General features: G+C 37.8%; 3 protein-coding genes across 3 annotated transcripts; 2 read left to right on the top strand and 1 right to left on the bottom strand.

Moving 5' to 3' along the window:
• The first annotated feature begins 11,234 nt into the window (after positions 1-11,234).
• Positions 11,235-12,794, top strand: LOC106304186 (pentatricopeptide repeat-containing protein At5g43790). The gene has a single exon (XM_013740583.1). It carries the CDS (start codon positions 11,274-11,276, stop codon positions 12,663-12,665), a length of 1,392 nt encoding a protein of 463 aa, XP_013596037.1. The 5' UTR covers positions 11,235-11,273; the 3' UTR covers positions 12,666-12,794.
• Positions 12,795-13,087: 293 nt separating this feature from the next.
• On the top strand, positions 13,088-15,541 carry LOC106301631 (ATP sulfurylase 4, chloroplastic). Its single transcript, XM_013738080.1, has 5 exons — positions 13,088-13,668; positions 13,738-14,143; positions 14,665-14,925; positions 15,013-15,099; positions 15,167-15,541. The coding sequence occupies exons 1-5, from the start codon at positions 13,163-13,165 to the stop codon at positions 15,308-15,310; spliced, it is 1,404 nt and encodes a 467-aa protein (XP_013593534.1). The 5' UTR covers positions 13,088-13,162; the 3' UTR covers positions 15,311-15,541.
• On the bottom strand, positions 15,501-16,340 carry LOC106301632 (vegetative cell wall protein gp1). Its single transcript, XM_013738081.1, has one exon. It carries the CDS (start codon positions 16,181-16,183, stop codon positions 15,629-15,631), a length of 555 nt encoding a protein of 184 aa, XP_013593535.1. The 5' UTR covers positions 16,184-16,340; the 3' UTR covers positions 15,501-15,628.
• Positions 16,341-17,057: the final 717 nt, after the last annotated feature.

Genomic DNA, 17,057 nt, shown 5'->3' with positions numbered 1-17,057 from the left:
TAAATTAGGCAGTTTTATTCGTTTTATGATATTTCATAAATGCAACTTAAAAAGACAAGCAAAAAAAAAGAGGAGTTTAATCATGAAGTAAGAACATTTTCAAAAGGGAACTTCTCTTTTAATAATATAGATATAATATGTGTTTAGATAGACCACGTGGCCTCATTGTTCCACATAGAGGTAAGAACATTTTCAAATGGATACTTCTCTTTTAATAATATAGATTTTTTGAATTAATAATTATTTTTAAAATTAATCAACTGAAAATAATATCCGTACAATTGTGTGAGTTAAATTCTAGTTTTATTGATGCATGTTATATATTAGTGCTGCATGTTTTAGATAACATTTTAATGATGCACTTTTTAAAAAATCTCCATTTTTAAAATTATGCACGTAAGGATAACTCATGAGTTTTTTTGGTTGATTAAATGACATTATGTCCAAATTTAGTTAAGGATATTTCATTAAAGTAACTGAAAAAGACAAACAATAAAATATGAAGGTTAAATTCATTTAAGCATATTTCATTAATGTAACTGAAAAGACAAATAATAAATTAGACAGTTTTATTCGTTTTAGGATATTTCATATATGCAACTGAAAAAGACAAAAAAAAAAAGAAGAGTTTAATTAATGAAGTAAGAATATTTTCAAATGGGTACTTCTCTTTTAATAATATAGATTTTAAAACTCTATTTAGCTTTCCGTATGAAAATAACCACAAACTACACAAGTTGAAAGGTCCTTAGAAAGGCCAATCCTAATTATTTGAAGTTTTACCAAAATTTTTCTACAATTATTACACAATCGCATAATTTTTCATTATATACATTATACTTTAAAAGTTTGTTTACTTGTTTGTTCACTATATTTTTGAAAAACATAAACCAAATGTATTTTAACCAAATTAATGATTCCATTGTATGAAAACAACCCAAAATTAGATCTTTTAAGGTGGAAACAATATTGACTTCTCTCTAGAAAACTTCCGATTTAAGATCTTTGCTCCGGTGGCCGGTGGCTTCCGCCGCCGGTCGCCTTACTCCTTTGCTTTTTGTTTTTTGGTTGTATCATATCTCTCTTCCGTTTAATCGGATTTGTTTTCGCTAGGCAACTTGTTTATATCGTTTGACGATTTTGTGTTGCTCTTCAAACCAATATCGAAGCTGATCTTCTTGTTTATCTTCTGTCTCCGATTTGGTTTGAGATAAGAAAGTCCGATCTAGAGACCGGAGTAACCCTCTATATGTTCTTCATTCAAAAGTCCGACAACTATGCCCTCTGTTTTCTTTGTTATCATCTTGGCTGGATTGCTTCAATGATCATAAATCTTCATGCTTTATGGTTAATATTCTGGGCTTGCTTGGCATGGAGTGTTTCGTTGACTGTAAATCGAGATGATGGGAGATTCTTGGAGGAGATGAGATTAGACTAAGAAGAGTTGGGGTCTTGTAATGGATGTCTCAACAAATGGTTTACATCTCTTTCTCACAAGCTCTCTGGAATTAAATGAAGATGAAAACTGGAAAACGTGGTCATATGTTTCGGTGGTTGTAATAGAGGGTATTTCAGAGGTATTTTGAAGTCTGTAGGTGATGGAAAATTGGAAGCGTTGAAGCTTGGAACGGCAGAAAGGCAGAGCTGAGTTCGCCGGCGAACGGCGAGCTGAGGTGTCCGTGGAAAGCGCTAGGCCAGTTTCCATTAGCTGCCACGTGGTCATGTATTGTTCGGTGGATAACAAGTGGACAGTTCACTTTCATAGTTTCCTTACCGACTAAGCTTAATGTAATTGGGCCTCTGTAGACTTTATTGCCTTTGTATGTAGCTCATTGGGTTTAATGAAATTAAATATGTTGACAAAAAAAAAAGATTCCATAGTATGTGATTCTAGGTATGTAAATATATACAAGTAGTACAACTGAGCTATATTTATTTATTATTTGGTACAACTATATATTTCAAATTCTAGACAAAAATGCAACTATATACAAACTTGTACAATCCAAAACTCGATACAAATATGTATACAACTGTACAATTAAAATATTAGTATAGTTACATGTTAAAAAGTTTATCACATTTTAGTTTTTTCACCACATTTTAAATGTGCAGATAAATCTTTTTGAATTAAATAAAAAACATGCAAGTTTTTTTTGCGCTTATGGTCCTTTAATTTCGGGTGTTCTTAATTTGACCTTTAAACTCATAAATGTGCAGATAAAACCTTTTGATTAATCCTAAAAACTTTTAGATGTGCACTCTGACTCATATGGTATGCAAATATATATATATACGCATATGCCATATAAACATTTAGATGCACCTTAAATAATTTAAATGACTAAAAACAAATGTTCAAATGTACGCAACTCATGAGATATCAATATTTCACTTAGTTTGATAATCCAATTTTCAAAAATTATTAGTTTAGGTTAATGTTAATGTAAAGAGTCCGTTTTGACTACTATGGACAGAGTGGCTATATGGAGTCAGGGGGTAGACACAAGTTGTGTTTTGTGTAAAAAAGCTACTGAAACGAGAAGCCATTTATTCTTCGAGTGTGATTACTCTTCTCAGTTATGGGAATATGTTGCTAAAGGTATTCTGGGATCTGCTTATACTAAAGATTGGTCTGAGATACTGGTGATTATATCGGATGAGAAAAGGGAGAAGATGAGTAGATTTTGTATAAGATATGCATTCCAGGTGGTGTTATATGCTGTGTGGAGAGAGCGTAACAAGCTAAGGCATGGAGAGAAGCTGTTGCCTCTTCCAATTATCAAAATACAGGTTGAGAAAGGAATTAGAAACAAGATCTCTTTGATGAGAAGGGATGGGGTGAAGGGTATGGAGCAACTGATGCAATTTTGGTTTCTTACTAGAATGTAAATAGGAAGCTAATATGTAAGAAGGGGAGGGTAGTTGATCTTGAGTTTTCTTTATAGAAACAAAGGATGCACTTGATGTATACAGATTTTTTTGAATGAATTTAACATTAATTCAAAAAAAAAAGAGTCCGTTTTGAAAGTTTAATATGATATTATTATAAGTTAAATCTTGAAATTGGAGTAGGAATGGGTTATAGAAGATAATACAACTAGTACATCTTTTTTTTTCAATTTTACAGTCAAATACAACTACTTCTAATATGGTATAACTCAAAATTTGGTATAACTACGTGTAAATAAACATATAAACAATTAGTAATACTAGTACAACTTTCTACATACATGTAATACTAGCGCAACTAGTTCAATTTCTTCTTTAAAGAAATTTAAAAATTCTATTTGGTTTTCTATATGAAAAAAAATCAACTGACCAAACTATTATGTGTATCCTTCTATTTTTACATCATTTTTGCAGTATACTTTTCTCAATTTCCTTATACTGCAACTTGTCCGGCTCCGCTTTCTTCGGGCTTTGGGAGCAAAAGGACGAAGATGATTTTTTTTTTTTGGGAAATGGTACAACAAGTATAACTAATACTATTAAACAAATTATTATCCAAATCAAATATTATTGAAAAAACTATTTATGTATTTTGACACATGCAAGTGAACAAAGATTAGACAACCATGTCTCATTGGTTCTACATCATTCAATTTATAGCATCATTCATAAGCTGAAAACAAAATTCAAAATATTACCATATTAGTTTCAAAGTTGTACCATATGTGTTTTAGTTGTATCAGTTATTCTAGTTTTAATTGTACTAATTGCACCAGTTAGATGTGTACAAGTTACACTAGTTAGAGTTGTACTAGTTGTACGAGTAATACTCTACGTTTTTTTTATCATGAACTCGTACATAAAAGATGAAATTCGATTTTGAATAAGATAGAATTGATTAAATATGACTATGAGTTGATCGATTTGAGATTAAAAAAAAGAGAGAAAATCAATGAATATTTGAAGATAATTTTTCGATTTTGTTTTAAAGTGAAAAAGTGAAAAAAAAACATCAATGGAGAAAGAGGAGGAAGAAGAAGAAGAATAATTAGGGTTGAAAGTCGGGTTAGATTATGGGTAAGATTACAGGTCGGATTCTAGGCTTCAAAGTTCAGCGACCAGGTGGGCCTCTAAAACAATTGTTGTTTAAAAATAATTTGTATTGGAAGTTTATGTGAAAGGTTGGCCACGACGTTTAAAAAACGTGACCCAATTAACCAATTTATTAATTAGAAGTTAAATTCCAGGTTCTAGTAAAGATTTGACGTGGCATGATTTGCCCTTTACTCAATTTGATGTGGGAACATAGTAGACGAGAGTATTCTCTTTTATGTATCAGAGTCCGATTGGTAATGGCTGTAACTTTAAACATTTTGCTTTAAAAAAAATATGTACACTTTTTGCTGTGTCTTTAAATTTTATTGCTATAAAATTTTATGAAAAGCTTCAAAAATTGCTCTGAATTTTTGGTTATACAGAGCATTTGTACAGCAATAAAATTTAATGGAAAGCTCCAAAGATTGTTCTAGATTTTTAGTTCTACAGAGCATTTGTACAGCTGTAGGTTATTTCAAGAACTGTGTTTTTGAAATTTTTATTAAAGCTTATGTGGACAACAGCTATACCCATTACCAATCACACCTTGCATCTCATAAAACTTAAATTATTGCTACAATTGAGCTTCTCCAACATGAACCTTTTCTTTCTGAGTTCAAGAGACTAAACTTACCTCATATCTTCTTTTTTCAGACCAAAAAGTATCTTAAGACACTTGCCTCATATCTTCTTGTCCGAAATTTTCTTACTGGTCTCTCTATTTAGGTTTTAGCAGGTCCAGTCAATGACAGTTTGGACCTGAGTTTTAACTTGGTTTGTTTATAGCGTTGGCCCATCAAATGATATCGCAAAGGCTACGAATGAGGCCCATAAATACACTTTTTTCCCCGACAGTTTATCTCTCGGTGCCTTAGGGCATGATTACTGCAGTTTCTTAAGAGGGTTTTTAAACAAAATAAGCCATTTAATTAAATCAAAACTAAATAAAAGAATAATAACCGATCCTTATACCATGATTAACCCTGGTTCTTAAGAAGAATCTTAAGGTTTAATTGTAATTAAAATAAATCAAAAATGGCAACTACATTAAGAGTTGGATCTTAATTAAGGAGAGGAAGACTCGGATCTTGTGGGACACGTGTAAGAGAGTGAGCGTTTGCTCTCTCCTTTCTCTTTCCCGACCAAAAGTTCATTCCTCCAATTTCATTCATCTCTTCTCTCTTCCTCCGATTTCTTCACGATTCATCACGCTCTCGGCGGTTGATCTCGTCGACGATCGAAGACTCTGGCTCTCTCTCTCCGTGCATGCGATTGACAAAGAATCACTCCGGTTCTCTGTCGGTGGCTCTCATCGAGGAGGCAAAACTCCGACTCTCTCTCTCGGTGGATCTCCAGTCGACGAGGAAAAACGAAGGCGGCTCTCTTGGTGGCTCTCCTGACTTAGAATGACGGCGTCTCTCTCTCTCTCTCGACAGCTCTGATTGAGAGTGAATCATGCCGTCTCGCTCGCGGCGGCTCTGATTGAGGGTGAATCATGGCGTCTCTCTCTCTGTGGTTCTGATTGAGGGCGAATCACACCGACTCTCTCTCGCCGGCTCTGATTGAGGGTGAATCACGCCGTCTCCTCTTGGCGGCTCTAACTGAGGGCGAATCACTCCCCCTCTAAAGCTAAGTTATTTTGTTTCTATGTTTGCTCAAATTCAATGCATGCATGCGTTTAGTTGTGCTGGTTTATGTCTATTTGATTTCATTCTATTTGATTTGTTTCACATTATTTATCTTTCTGCTGAGTAATTCTTTCATTCTATTTGATTTGTTTCAGTGATCAAGAGTGTGGATCAAGAGACATGAGGAAGGTTCTTCAATGAAGAGGAGTGCAACTGCAATAAAGGTACAACTTGTCTCTTTGATTTAGTTCTGGTCTAAACTGAATTGTATTGCTTGTGTTAGAATGATTCGCGGTTGGTAATAAATATGGTTAAGTGAGATTATTGTGTTAGATAGTAGTCTACTCGAAACCGTGTTAGATATAAAAGGATGTTTGATATAAATGCCTCTGTTAGATATTAATGGATGTTAGCTTTAGCTAGAAATTGAAAATGCCTCTGTTAGATATAAATGGATGTTAGATAGATGTCTAATCTAAAGCGTTGGTTGTGTTGAATGAGTTCATCTTCTGTGTTAATTGTTGATATCTTTCTCCCTTCTTTAAAACAGAACCCTTCTTCTCTCCCATATCATAAACACATTGAGCTTCTCTTTATTTCTTCTTAATCCATATTCCAATATGGATCCTAATTCTTATAACCACACGTCTAAGTTTGTTGATCTGCTTACTAGTCAACAAATTGTGTTCGGTTTTCCTCAAGATAGTGTCCAACTATCTTCTTCTCAAGTTCCCTATTTTGGAACTCAAGCTCACGAAGCTTCAAACTTTGCTGAAGAGGGTCCTGCAGAGCGTAGAGAATGGAAGCAGTGGACGCCAATCGATGATCTTGTACTCATCAGCGCATGGTTGAATACAAGTAAGGATGATGTTGTAGGCAACGAGCAGGGGTGTGGTACTTTCTGGAAGAGGGTTGCAGCATACGTTGCCGCATCTCCTAAGGTTACTGAACACAGAGAGGCAAGTAATTGTAAACAACGCTGGCAGAAGATTAATGACATTGTCAATAAGTTTTGTGGGGCGTATGAAGCAGCAAGTAGAGAGAGAAGTTCTGGTTAAAATGAGAATGATGTTGTCAAACTTGCTCATGAGATTTTCTACAGCAACCATACAAAAAAATTCAATCTTGAGCATGCTTGGAAAGAGCTGCGTAATGATCAGAAATGGTGTGAGCTTTCCACTTCAAAAACCCAAGGAAGCTCTAAACGGAGGAAGTGTGATGATGGCGCTCAATCATGAACCTCACACGCATCTGAAACGACCAATGGTGAAGAAGATCAAGGCACCAGTCGTCCGCCAGGTGTGAAGGCAGCTAAGGCCCAGCGTAACAAGAAGGATTTGGCAGCGGAGAAGAAGAAGGATTTGCCAGATGGAAAGGTGGTGGCTGCGTTTGAAAATATGTGGAGCATCAAGAAGGAAGACTTGGCTTTGAAAGAGAAACTGTCAAAGATGAAGATGCTTGAGTGTCTGCTTGCAAAATCAGAACCTTTAGCTAACTATGAAGAAGCTCTGAAGAAGAAGCTTATCACTGACTTGTTGCCTTAATTTCTGTTCTCTAATTAGTTTGTGTTCTAGTCTATCTGGTTGTTGTATTTTGCTTCTGTTGCTTATGTTTCTGGTTATGCTTGTGTTGCTTATGTTTTCTTAAATGATGATTATGTTTCTGGTTATGCTTATGTTCTTATGTTTGCTTAAATGATGATTATGCTTCTCTTGTTCTTATGTTTCTGGTTGTGCTTGTGTTTCAGTCTCGTGAATTATGATTGTCTTCTTGTGACATAAAGACAAGCGGTTTTTCATGTTCTTGTCTTTACTTTCAGGTCCAAAAGAATGACAGAGTGTAGCATTGGGAGTGGAAGACACACGGACAAGCTCACTGTCAAGTACCACTGTAGTTTTCTGTAAAGAAATATCACAGTCATGTACCATTGTTGCTTTTAGGCACGGACTTGTATTATTTGGTCACGGACTTGTATTATTTGGGTCAGTGTCACGGACTTGTATTATTTGGTCTCGGACTTGTTTGTGTTGCATCACTTTGTCTATATAAAAAATGTATATCACCTTCTTCTATCTTCATATCTTCAACATATAAACAAAACCAAGGCTCTCTCTTTTTAAAAACTTTAGCCTCTTCAATCACCTTCTTCTATCTTCATATCTTCAACATATAAACAAAACCAAGGCTCTCTCTTTTTAAAAACTTTAGCCTCTTCAATCACCTTCTTCTATCTTCATATCTTCAACATATAAACAAAACCAAGGCTCTCTCTTTTTAAAAACTTTAGCCTCTTCAATCACCTTCTTCTATCATCATTTCTCCTTCTCAAAATATAAACGTAAACAAATCTCTCTCCTTTTTAAAACATTAGCCTCTTCAATCACCCCTTAAAACATTAGCCTCTTTTTTAAAATAAAAATTCTCTTGTAAACAAGTCTCATCTAATGGCTTCTTCTTCTCAAAACCCCTTAGATGAATCATTTGATGATACATATGATGAGGTCTTTGATAAATATTTTGATCAAGCTTTTGAGAATTTTACCATTCATGATGATCGAGAAGAACAAAGGAAAAAACGAGCTTAGATCGAAAAAAAATCGTGATGAAGGCAATGAACATCTATGGAATGATTATTTCAGTGAAACTCCAACGTATCTTGATAATATATTCCGACGACGTTTTAGAATGAGCAAGCCATTGTTCATGCACATTGTTGATCGACTCTCCAATGAAGTTGAATTCTTTCGACAAAAAAAAAGATTGTCTCGGAAGGCTTAGTCTCTCTTTGTATTTCCTTTCTTTAGTCTTTCCATTATTCTATGACGGTGTAATTTCTTGTATATAAATGGCTCATTATGTTTATGAATAATACAGAAACATAGATTATATTTTATAGTTTCACAACACGTTATCAGCACGATAGAATCTAAATCCCTAAGAAGACCAACACCTGCTGATCTTCAACGTCTACTTGAAGTTGGTGAGTACCGTGGATTTCTCGGGATGATAGGAAGCATCGATTGTATGCATTGGGAGTGGAAGAATTGTCCAACCGCTTGAAAAGATCAATATTCACGTGGTTCGGGAAAACCTACCATCATTATAGAGGCGGTTGCTTCGTATGATCTATGAATATGACATGCGTTTTTTGGACCTCCAGGTACCTTAAATGATATCAATGTTCTTGATCGCTCATCATTAAAGGTCAAGCTCCCCAAGTCACATTCTCTATCAATGGAAGAGAATATCATTTGGCTTACTATCTCACTGATGGTATTTATCCAAAATGAGCAACTTTTATCCAATCAATTCCAATGCCACAAGGTCCAAAAGCGGTTTTATTTGCTCAATAACAGGAAGCTGTCCGAAAAGATGTCGAGCGTGCTTTTGGAGTCTTGCAAGCTCGCTTTGCCATTGTTAAAAATCGAGCACTTTTTGGGATAAAGTCAAGATTGAGAAGATTATGAGAGCATGTATCATACTCCATAATATGATAGTAAAAGACGAACGAGATGGATACACTCATTATGATGTTTCTGAGTTCCAACAAAGGGAAGACAATGCAAGTTTCCATGTCGATCTCACGTATTCTACAGACATCCCTACAAATATCGCCAATATGATGGGTGTTCGAACTAGAGTTCGTGATAAACAAATGCATCAACAACTAAAAGATGATTTGGTTGAACATATATGGCGTAAATTCGGCCGCGATGAAGACAACAACTGAGCTCTGATGCTTCTTTTAAATTATTCTCGTTTATTTTACTAATCTTTGTTTTAATGTTTTTTTTAAATCTATGTTTAAAATGTTATCCTTTAATATGTTTTATTTAATAAATAAATTTATTTTAAATAAAATAAATAAATTCTTAAGAACCCCAAATTAAAAACCCACCATTGGAGCCATTAAAACAAAGTTTCTTAACAAAACTTCTTAACCTAAATCTATTAATTAAAAATTAATTAAGAACCATTAAAGGTCCTAGGGTTAATCTTGCTTTTAATACAGGATTTTGGGGAGCGATCATAAAAATGGTCCTTAAACCACGTATCAGCAAACTGTGAAATTTGATTTTTTTCTTTTCTTTTCTCTTTCTTTTCTTTCTCTCCTCCTCTCTTGTCTTCTCCGTCGACGTTCTACAGCGAGGTTCAGTCGAGCCGGATCAACAACGCCATTCCTTTGCCTTCTGTGCTCGAAGGAGCCTTCAAAATCGTCGAAGGTTCCGTCAGCTCCGCCGCCGGGAACCCAGGTTAGGGTTTTCTCCGTCTGATCTGATGAAACGGTTCGTCGAAACCGCCGGTGTCTGGCTCGTCTCCCAAGGAATCTGGACACAAGGATGCCGGCAATCAGATTCCGTCTCAGGCAGTTTTACGAATTTCTTCTCCTTCTCCCACCTTACTCCTCCGATCCAATGTGAGTTTCCTTCTCGCTAACTCGTCGCGTTCTGAGTCTAATCTCGCGTACTGATTAATGTTTCTTGAATCTTGCAGATATCAGAACGTCTGTTCGTCCATCAATTGAAGATAAAGGATTAGATGATCTCTTTCAAATCAATGTAAGGACTCCTTCTTAGTTGTTTGCTTTTGAGAGAAACTTAGGACTGATTTGGTATTACCATTTTGCAGATTAAAGTTTCAAGTGGGAAGCCTATCACGGTTGTTCCGTCAAGAACAGGTTTTTACCCAGCTGGGAAACAGCAGGTTCTGTGTCATTCTTTAGTTGAGCTACTGCAACAGATAAGCAGGCCTTTTGATGCTGTAAGTTTCAATTGTTGATAAAGGTTTCACCTTTTTATCTTTTCAGTTCTGTTTTGTGATCTCTGGTGTGGTTGTGATTGTGTCTGCAGGCTTATGACGCTCTTATGAAAGCTTTCATTGAGCATAATAAAGTACGTAAAGCCATTTCTGCATGTGTTGTGTTATGTTATTAAGGAGGCTTCATAGTATAATAATTTGTTGTTATGTTTCAGTTTGGCTAACCTTCCTTATGGCTTCCGGGCAAAGACTTGGGTGGTTCCTCCGGTTGTTGCAGATAGCCCATCTACTTTTCCTTCACTTCCAGTGGAGGATGTGACATGGGGAGGAGATGGCGGTGGGGTTGGCCGGTCTGGTAAGCATGACAAGAGAAAGTGGGCCAAGGAGTTTGCGATATTGGCAGCAATGCCTTGTAATACATCTGAAGAAAGACAAGTTCGAGATAGGAAGGCCTTTCTACTCGACAATACATTCGTCGACGTTTCGGTTTTCAAAACAGTGGAGATAATAAAGAATGTAGTAGAGAGTATGCTTTTGTATGTTTGTGTCATGTTTCAATGCAAAGTCACGAGCTTTTGTATGCTTGTATATTATCAAAATCACGGACTCTTGTATACAAAGTCAGGACTAGTGTTAAAATTTTTTAAAAACTCTTAATTAAGAAACTTCCAATGGAGTACAAAATCTATGGGTTTTTTAACTAATTTTTATTATTATAACAAATCATTAAGAAACCCAAATGGGTTTATAGGGATAATGATACTCTTAAACCTTCAGCTACTTCCTCAAGTACTATGGAAACTTTGTAAAAGTACAAGTAACTTAAACCCTTTTCTGCGAATGACATCTCCAAGCACAAGCAACAATCACCGATGCGTAAACCTGATATCAAAATGCAAAACCCTCGAGAATCTCAAGCAAATCCACGGACAGTTCCTTACAATCGGCCTCTCTCACCACACGTTTCCTCTAAGCAAACTGCTTCTTTTATCCTCCACCGTCTGCTTACCCTACGCTCTCTCTATCTTCCGTCGCATCTCCAACCCTTCCGTCTTCCTCTACAACACTCTCATCGCCTCCATCGTCTCCAATCACCAATCGACTCAAACCCATCTCGCCTTTTCTCTCTACGCTCAGATTTCGAGACCCAATGAGTTCACGTACCCTTCTCTCTTGAAAGCATCGGGCTTTCACCCTCGGTGGCATCGCCATGGAAGGGCTCTTCATGCCCATGTGTTGAAGTTTCTCGAACCGGTTAATCATGATCGGTTTGTGCAAGCTGCGTTGGTTGGGTTTTACGCCAATTGCGGGAAACTGAGAGTAGCTAGGTCTCTGTTCGATCGAATTACAGAACCTGATTTAGCTACTTGGAACACCCTTCTCGCTGCGTACGCTAGGTCCAGCGAAGGAGAAGGTGAGATTGATCTCGGTTTACACGAGGAGGGTTTGAGGTTGTTCGTGAATATGCGGATGAGTTCGTGTGTGAGACCGAACGAGGTTTCTCTTGTAGCTTTGATGAAATCTTGTGCGGGTTTAGGTGATCTTTGTGGAGGAGTATGGGCTCATGTGTATCTCTTGAAAAGCAATCTGTCTCTTAACCAGTTCGTTGGAACTTCTCTTATCGACCTCTACTCAAAATGTGGATGTTTGAGTTTCGCACGCCAAGTGTTCGATGAAATGCACCAGAGAGATACGTTGTGTTACAACGCCATGATCCGCGGTTTAGCGGTTCACGGGTTTGGCCTTGAAGCTATCGGATTTTACAAGAACTTGATCTCCCAAGGACTAGCCCCGGACGACGCGACATTTGTGGTGACGATATCGGCCTGTTCGCACTCGGGTCTAGTGGACGAGGGTCTCGAAACTTTCAACTCGATGAAAGCGGTTTATAATATCGAGCCTAAGGTTGAGCACTATGGATGTTTAGTTGATCTACTGGGCAGATCTGGACGGTTGGAAGAAGCTGAAGAATGCATCAAGAAGATGCCGATGAAGCCAAACGCGATGTTGTGGAGATCGTTTCTTGGATCGGCTCAAATCCACAATGACTTGGTGAGGGGTGAAATTGCGCTAAAGAATTTGTTGGGGTTAGAAATTGAAAACAGCGGAAAGTATGTGCTTTTGTCGAATATTTATGCCGGAACGAACCGTTGGGATGACGTGGAGAAGACCCGGGAACTTATGAAAGACCACCGTGTTAATAAATCTCCAGGGATTAGTACTAGTAATTAATTAAGTGCAATTATACCACAGATCATTTTGAGTTTGCTTTAATTTGCCTATTTATTTGAATTTAGAACTTGTTGATTAGAAAAGGCATGTTGACAACTCGATACGTGTATCCCAAAACTATTACAAAATAGTTTTTTAATTAGTGTAGATGGTTGGAAAATATTCGATTTCATTAGTCCTTTTAAGAACAACATATCTTGTCTTTACAGAATATATATAAACTAAAACAGTTGTTATCTTGTCCTCTACATGAATTAATCGAATAATAAGAGTCCTGCCGGTGGGGGCGAATGGGATTAGGTGCTAATTGACACATCATCAACAAGTAGAAACGTTATTCCGACCAATGTCCATTCACTTATCCACTAACAAATATTTTAGCATTTTCATTGATGTATTTATAACATCACGGATACACTAACCGTGTCTTAATTATTACAAGATTTTTGATTAATCAATGTGCTTGTAAGAGACACAACAACAAGACAACTTCCTCAATGGCTTCTTCAGCCGCCATCGTCTTCTCCGGTTCTCCTTTTCGATCATCACCAATCAATAGCCATCGTGTTTCCCTCTACGCCTCTAGACCCGTCTCTCTCCGTCGAGGCGGAGTCTTTTCCCGCCGCGGTCTCGCCGTGAAAGCGGCTCTGATCGAGCCGGACGGAGGAAAGCTCATGGACCTCGTCGTCGAGGAATCGAAGCGGCGCGTGATGAAACGCGAGGCGGAGACGGTTCCCGTAAGGATCATGCTGAATCGCGTGGATCTCGAGTGGGTACACGTGCTCAGCGAAGGCTGGGCGAGCCCGCTCCGAGGCTTCATGAGACAGTCAGAGTTCCTCCAAACACTTCATTTCAACTCGATCCGGCTCGAAGACGGCTCCGTCGTCAACATGTCGGTTCCGATCGTTCTCGCGATCGACGACGAGCAGAAGAGTCGCATCGGCGATTCTGACCGAGTCACGCTCGTTGACTCGTCTGGTAACCCCATCGCCATTCTCAGCGAGTAAGTTATCTTGATCAAACATGTGTTCTTGAAGTTCTTGATTATGATTATTGATTTATTTGAGCGCAGCATCGAGATTTACAAGCACCCTAAAGAAGAACGTATAGCAAGAACCTGGGGAACAACAGCTCCAGGTCTTCCTTACGCAGAAGAAGCAATCACCAGATCAGGAAACTGGTTGATCGGAGGTGATTTGCAAGTCCTGGAGCCGATCAAGTACAACGACGGTCTTGACCGGTTCCGTCTGTCTCCGTCTCAGCTCCGTGAGGAGTTCACAAAGCGTGACGCGGACGCGGTTTTCGCGTTCCAGCTAAGGAACCCGGTACACAATGGTCACGCCCTTCTCATGACCGATACTCGAAGAAGACTTCTTGAGATGGGTTACAAAAACCCTGTCCTATTGCTGAATCCACTTGGAGGATTCACTAAAGCCGATGATGTACCTCTCAGCTGGCGTATGAGGCAACACGAGAAGGTATATATAAACCCTTACTTTTGCTTCCTTCTCTTCCAAGAAACTCTGTTTATTTGCAATTAAACCCTAGGATGATTTTAGATAGATTAATATTGGATTATTGGCTTTGTTTCTTCTCTAGGATATATTTGATTTTTGGTATTTGGTTGCATATTGCTAGAGAGGCGGAAGCTATAAACATAAGGTTTAAGGATTAGAACCCTAAATCGATAACTTGTTGTTGAAGATATAACAGAGGGCGCGAATATTCAAAAGCTTTATTAATCAAATCGTAGCTTACATCTATTGCTAGCTTCTCTATTTATACTAGCTAGAAATCATAACACCTAAAGGATTTGTAAAACCCTTATCCTAAAGGAAATAATACTTATTCGATAAAAAGAAAAACAAAGCCGATATTAGAAAAGGAAATAATCCTAAGTAGTCTTGGAGCTGTGATCATCCATGATCACGATCTGCGCTGCATCACATATGGAGTTAAAATGTAACTTACTATGTTTTTTTTTGCTTTGATCATGTAGGTGCTTGAGGATGGTGTTCTTGATCCAGAGACTACTGTGGTCTCCATCTTCCCATCTCCAATGCACTATGCTGGCCCTACCGAGGTTCAGTGGCACGCCAAAGCTAGGATCAATGCGGGAGCCAATTTCTACATTGTTGGCCGCGATCCGGCAGGTATGGCCCATCCAACAGAGAAGAGGGATCTATATGATGCCGATCACGGGAAGCAAGTACTCAGCATGTCCCCAGGACTCGAACGCCTCAACATTCTTCCCTTTAAGGTTTTAATTCAATCGTTGATACTTGTTCTTAATCTGAAATTTCTTTGAAAGTTTGAAGTCTGATAGATTTGGGTTTTGTTTACATAGGTTGCTGCATATGACACAACTCAGGGGAAAATGGCTTTCTTTGATCCTGCCAGGTCTCAAGACTTTCTCTTCATATCAGGAACCAAGGTAAAATCTGATTCTACGTTCCATTATTCATACTTTGTAACTAAACGAGATCGTGGTTTTGTTGTAGATGCGTGGCTTGGCGAAGAAGAAAGAGAACCCACCAGACGGTTTCATGTGTCCCTCTGGTTGGAAAGTGTTGGTTGATTATTACGACAGTGTCAACGCAGAGTCTGGTAACGGAAGGGTTTCAGAAGCTGCCATTTCTGCTTGAATGCAGAGATTCCGTGTCCCACAAGTTCACATTTCATGTTCAATAGTTCCACTTCGCACAGAAGCTTCTGTTTGTGTATCAAAAAAGCTTCCCAAATAAAACCAATGTATGATTGTATAAAGTAACTGTGTGTTCTCTGCGTCTATGTTGTCGATCATCAAGTCGCATCCATATGTACCATATTTGCGTATTGTTGTTTAAAAGAAGAAAACACTTATGATTCCGTTTGAACTGAACTTCTCAAAACATTACTGTAAACTAAAGAAAAACTACTTTCGACAAGACTGCATAAGCAGAGAAGAGTTTTATGCATGTTTGCTATATGATGGTGGGGCCCATAGGCGGTGGAGGGTCTATTCCCGGCGGTGGAATCTCTGGTGGAACGATATCCGGTGGACGAGGAGGTTCCCAGTTTGGAGGCACCACATCAGGAGGTCTTTCCGGAGCTGGAGGATTTGGCGTATCTGGCATCGGTGGAGACGGAAGCGGTGGGACCGGAAACTCAGGGTCAGGACTTTGCGGCGGTCCAACCGGTGGTGGATCGCTAGGAACTGTCGTGACTTCTGGAGGAGTTTCCGACGGGTTTATCTCCGGTGTATTAGGAAGTTCTGGGACTTCTAACGGGGCCCACTCTGGTCCTCTACTCGGCCGTGAAGGTAACTCTTCAGGAAATTGAATTTCAGGTGGACCGATTTGGCCAACGAAATCAAACCGGGGAAGGGAGTAGGATAAGGACATGAACCTTCTGACCCGTTTAACCGATTTCGATGCTGCGATTAGCCGTGTGGAACATGGTTTAGACTTGGATGAGCACAAGAAGAAAGACCTCGTAACATTAGCAGACACCAAAGACATAACGCAACTCTGCGACATTTTCGTTTTTCTCCATCGTCTTTCTTGATTCTCTTACAAAGACACAATTTAACGGGCTTCAAGTACACTGGCACGTGGCGCCAGGACCCAAACACGTGTCATTGTTGATTGACACGTTATTCTGATGCATATGACTAAGACCATGTACGATGTTTCGACACCCTCTCCATATTCAACACCTTATTTTTCTCTTTTTAACATTTCACATCATTTTCTCTTTCTCTTCCAGCTCATTTATTCAACACTCACTTCAATAGTTTGTTTTAAAAAATTCAACACCCTACTCCACAACACTTAATTCATATTTTTGCTTTTTACAATTAACTTAAAAACTAAAATAACATAATTTTTAATGATATTTATTTTGAATTATTATACTTAGCTTAATTTTTAAATAAAACCAAAATCTGTATTAATAAAAACAATCAAAATTAAAAACATATATTTTTAAGTAAGATATTTACCAAATTTTATTTTCAAAAATACGAAACTTATTATTATTAAAACAACTAAAATTAGGAAACTTTAAATACATACGATACAAACAAATATTATTAAGAAATTTTAAACACACACGATACAAAGCACACAAAATAAAAATACATTAAAACTCTTAAAGCACATACATATTTTTTCGGGAAATTCAGTTGCTCTCGGAACATTTTCATCACCCGTTGGAGTAGAAGAAAGAGGTGGTGTTTGAGAAAAATATTGCATCATTGATCCGTAATTTGGAGGATAATTCAGAACAGATGATGGCATGAAAAAATTTGGTGAAAAACCATAATTTGGTATATTTTGGGACTGGTTGGAAGTTTGGTTTTGAAATTGATAATTGTTGGGATTTTGGAAGTTAAAAGGAAAATTATAAGAG

Source organism: Brassica oleracea, chromosome C7 (assembly GCF_000695525.1).
Source record: "Brassica oleracea var. oleracea cultivar TO1000 chromosome C7, BOL, whole genome shotgun sequence".
Taxonomy (NCBI): domain Eukaryota; kingdom Viridiplantae; phylum Streptophyta; class Magnoliopsida; order Brassicales; family Brassicaceae; genus Brassica; species Brassica oleracea.
This window is presented reverse-complemented; position numbering and strand designations above follow the sequence as displayed.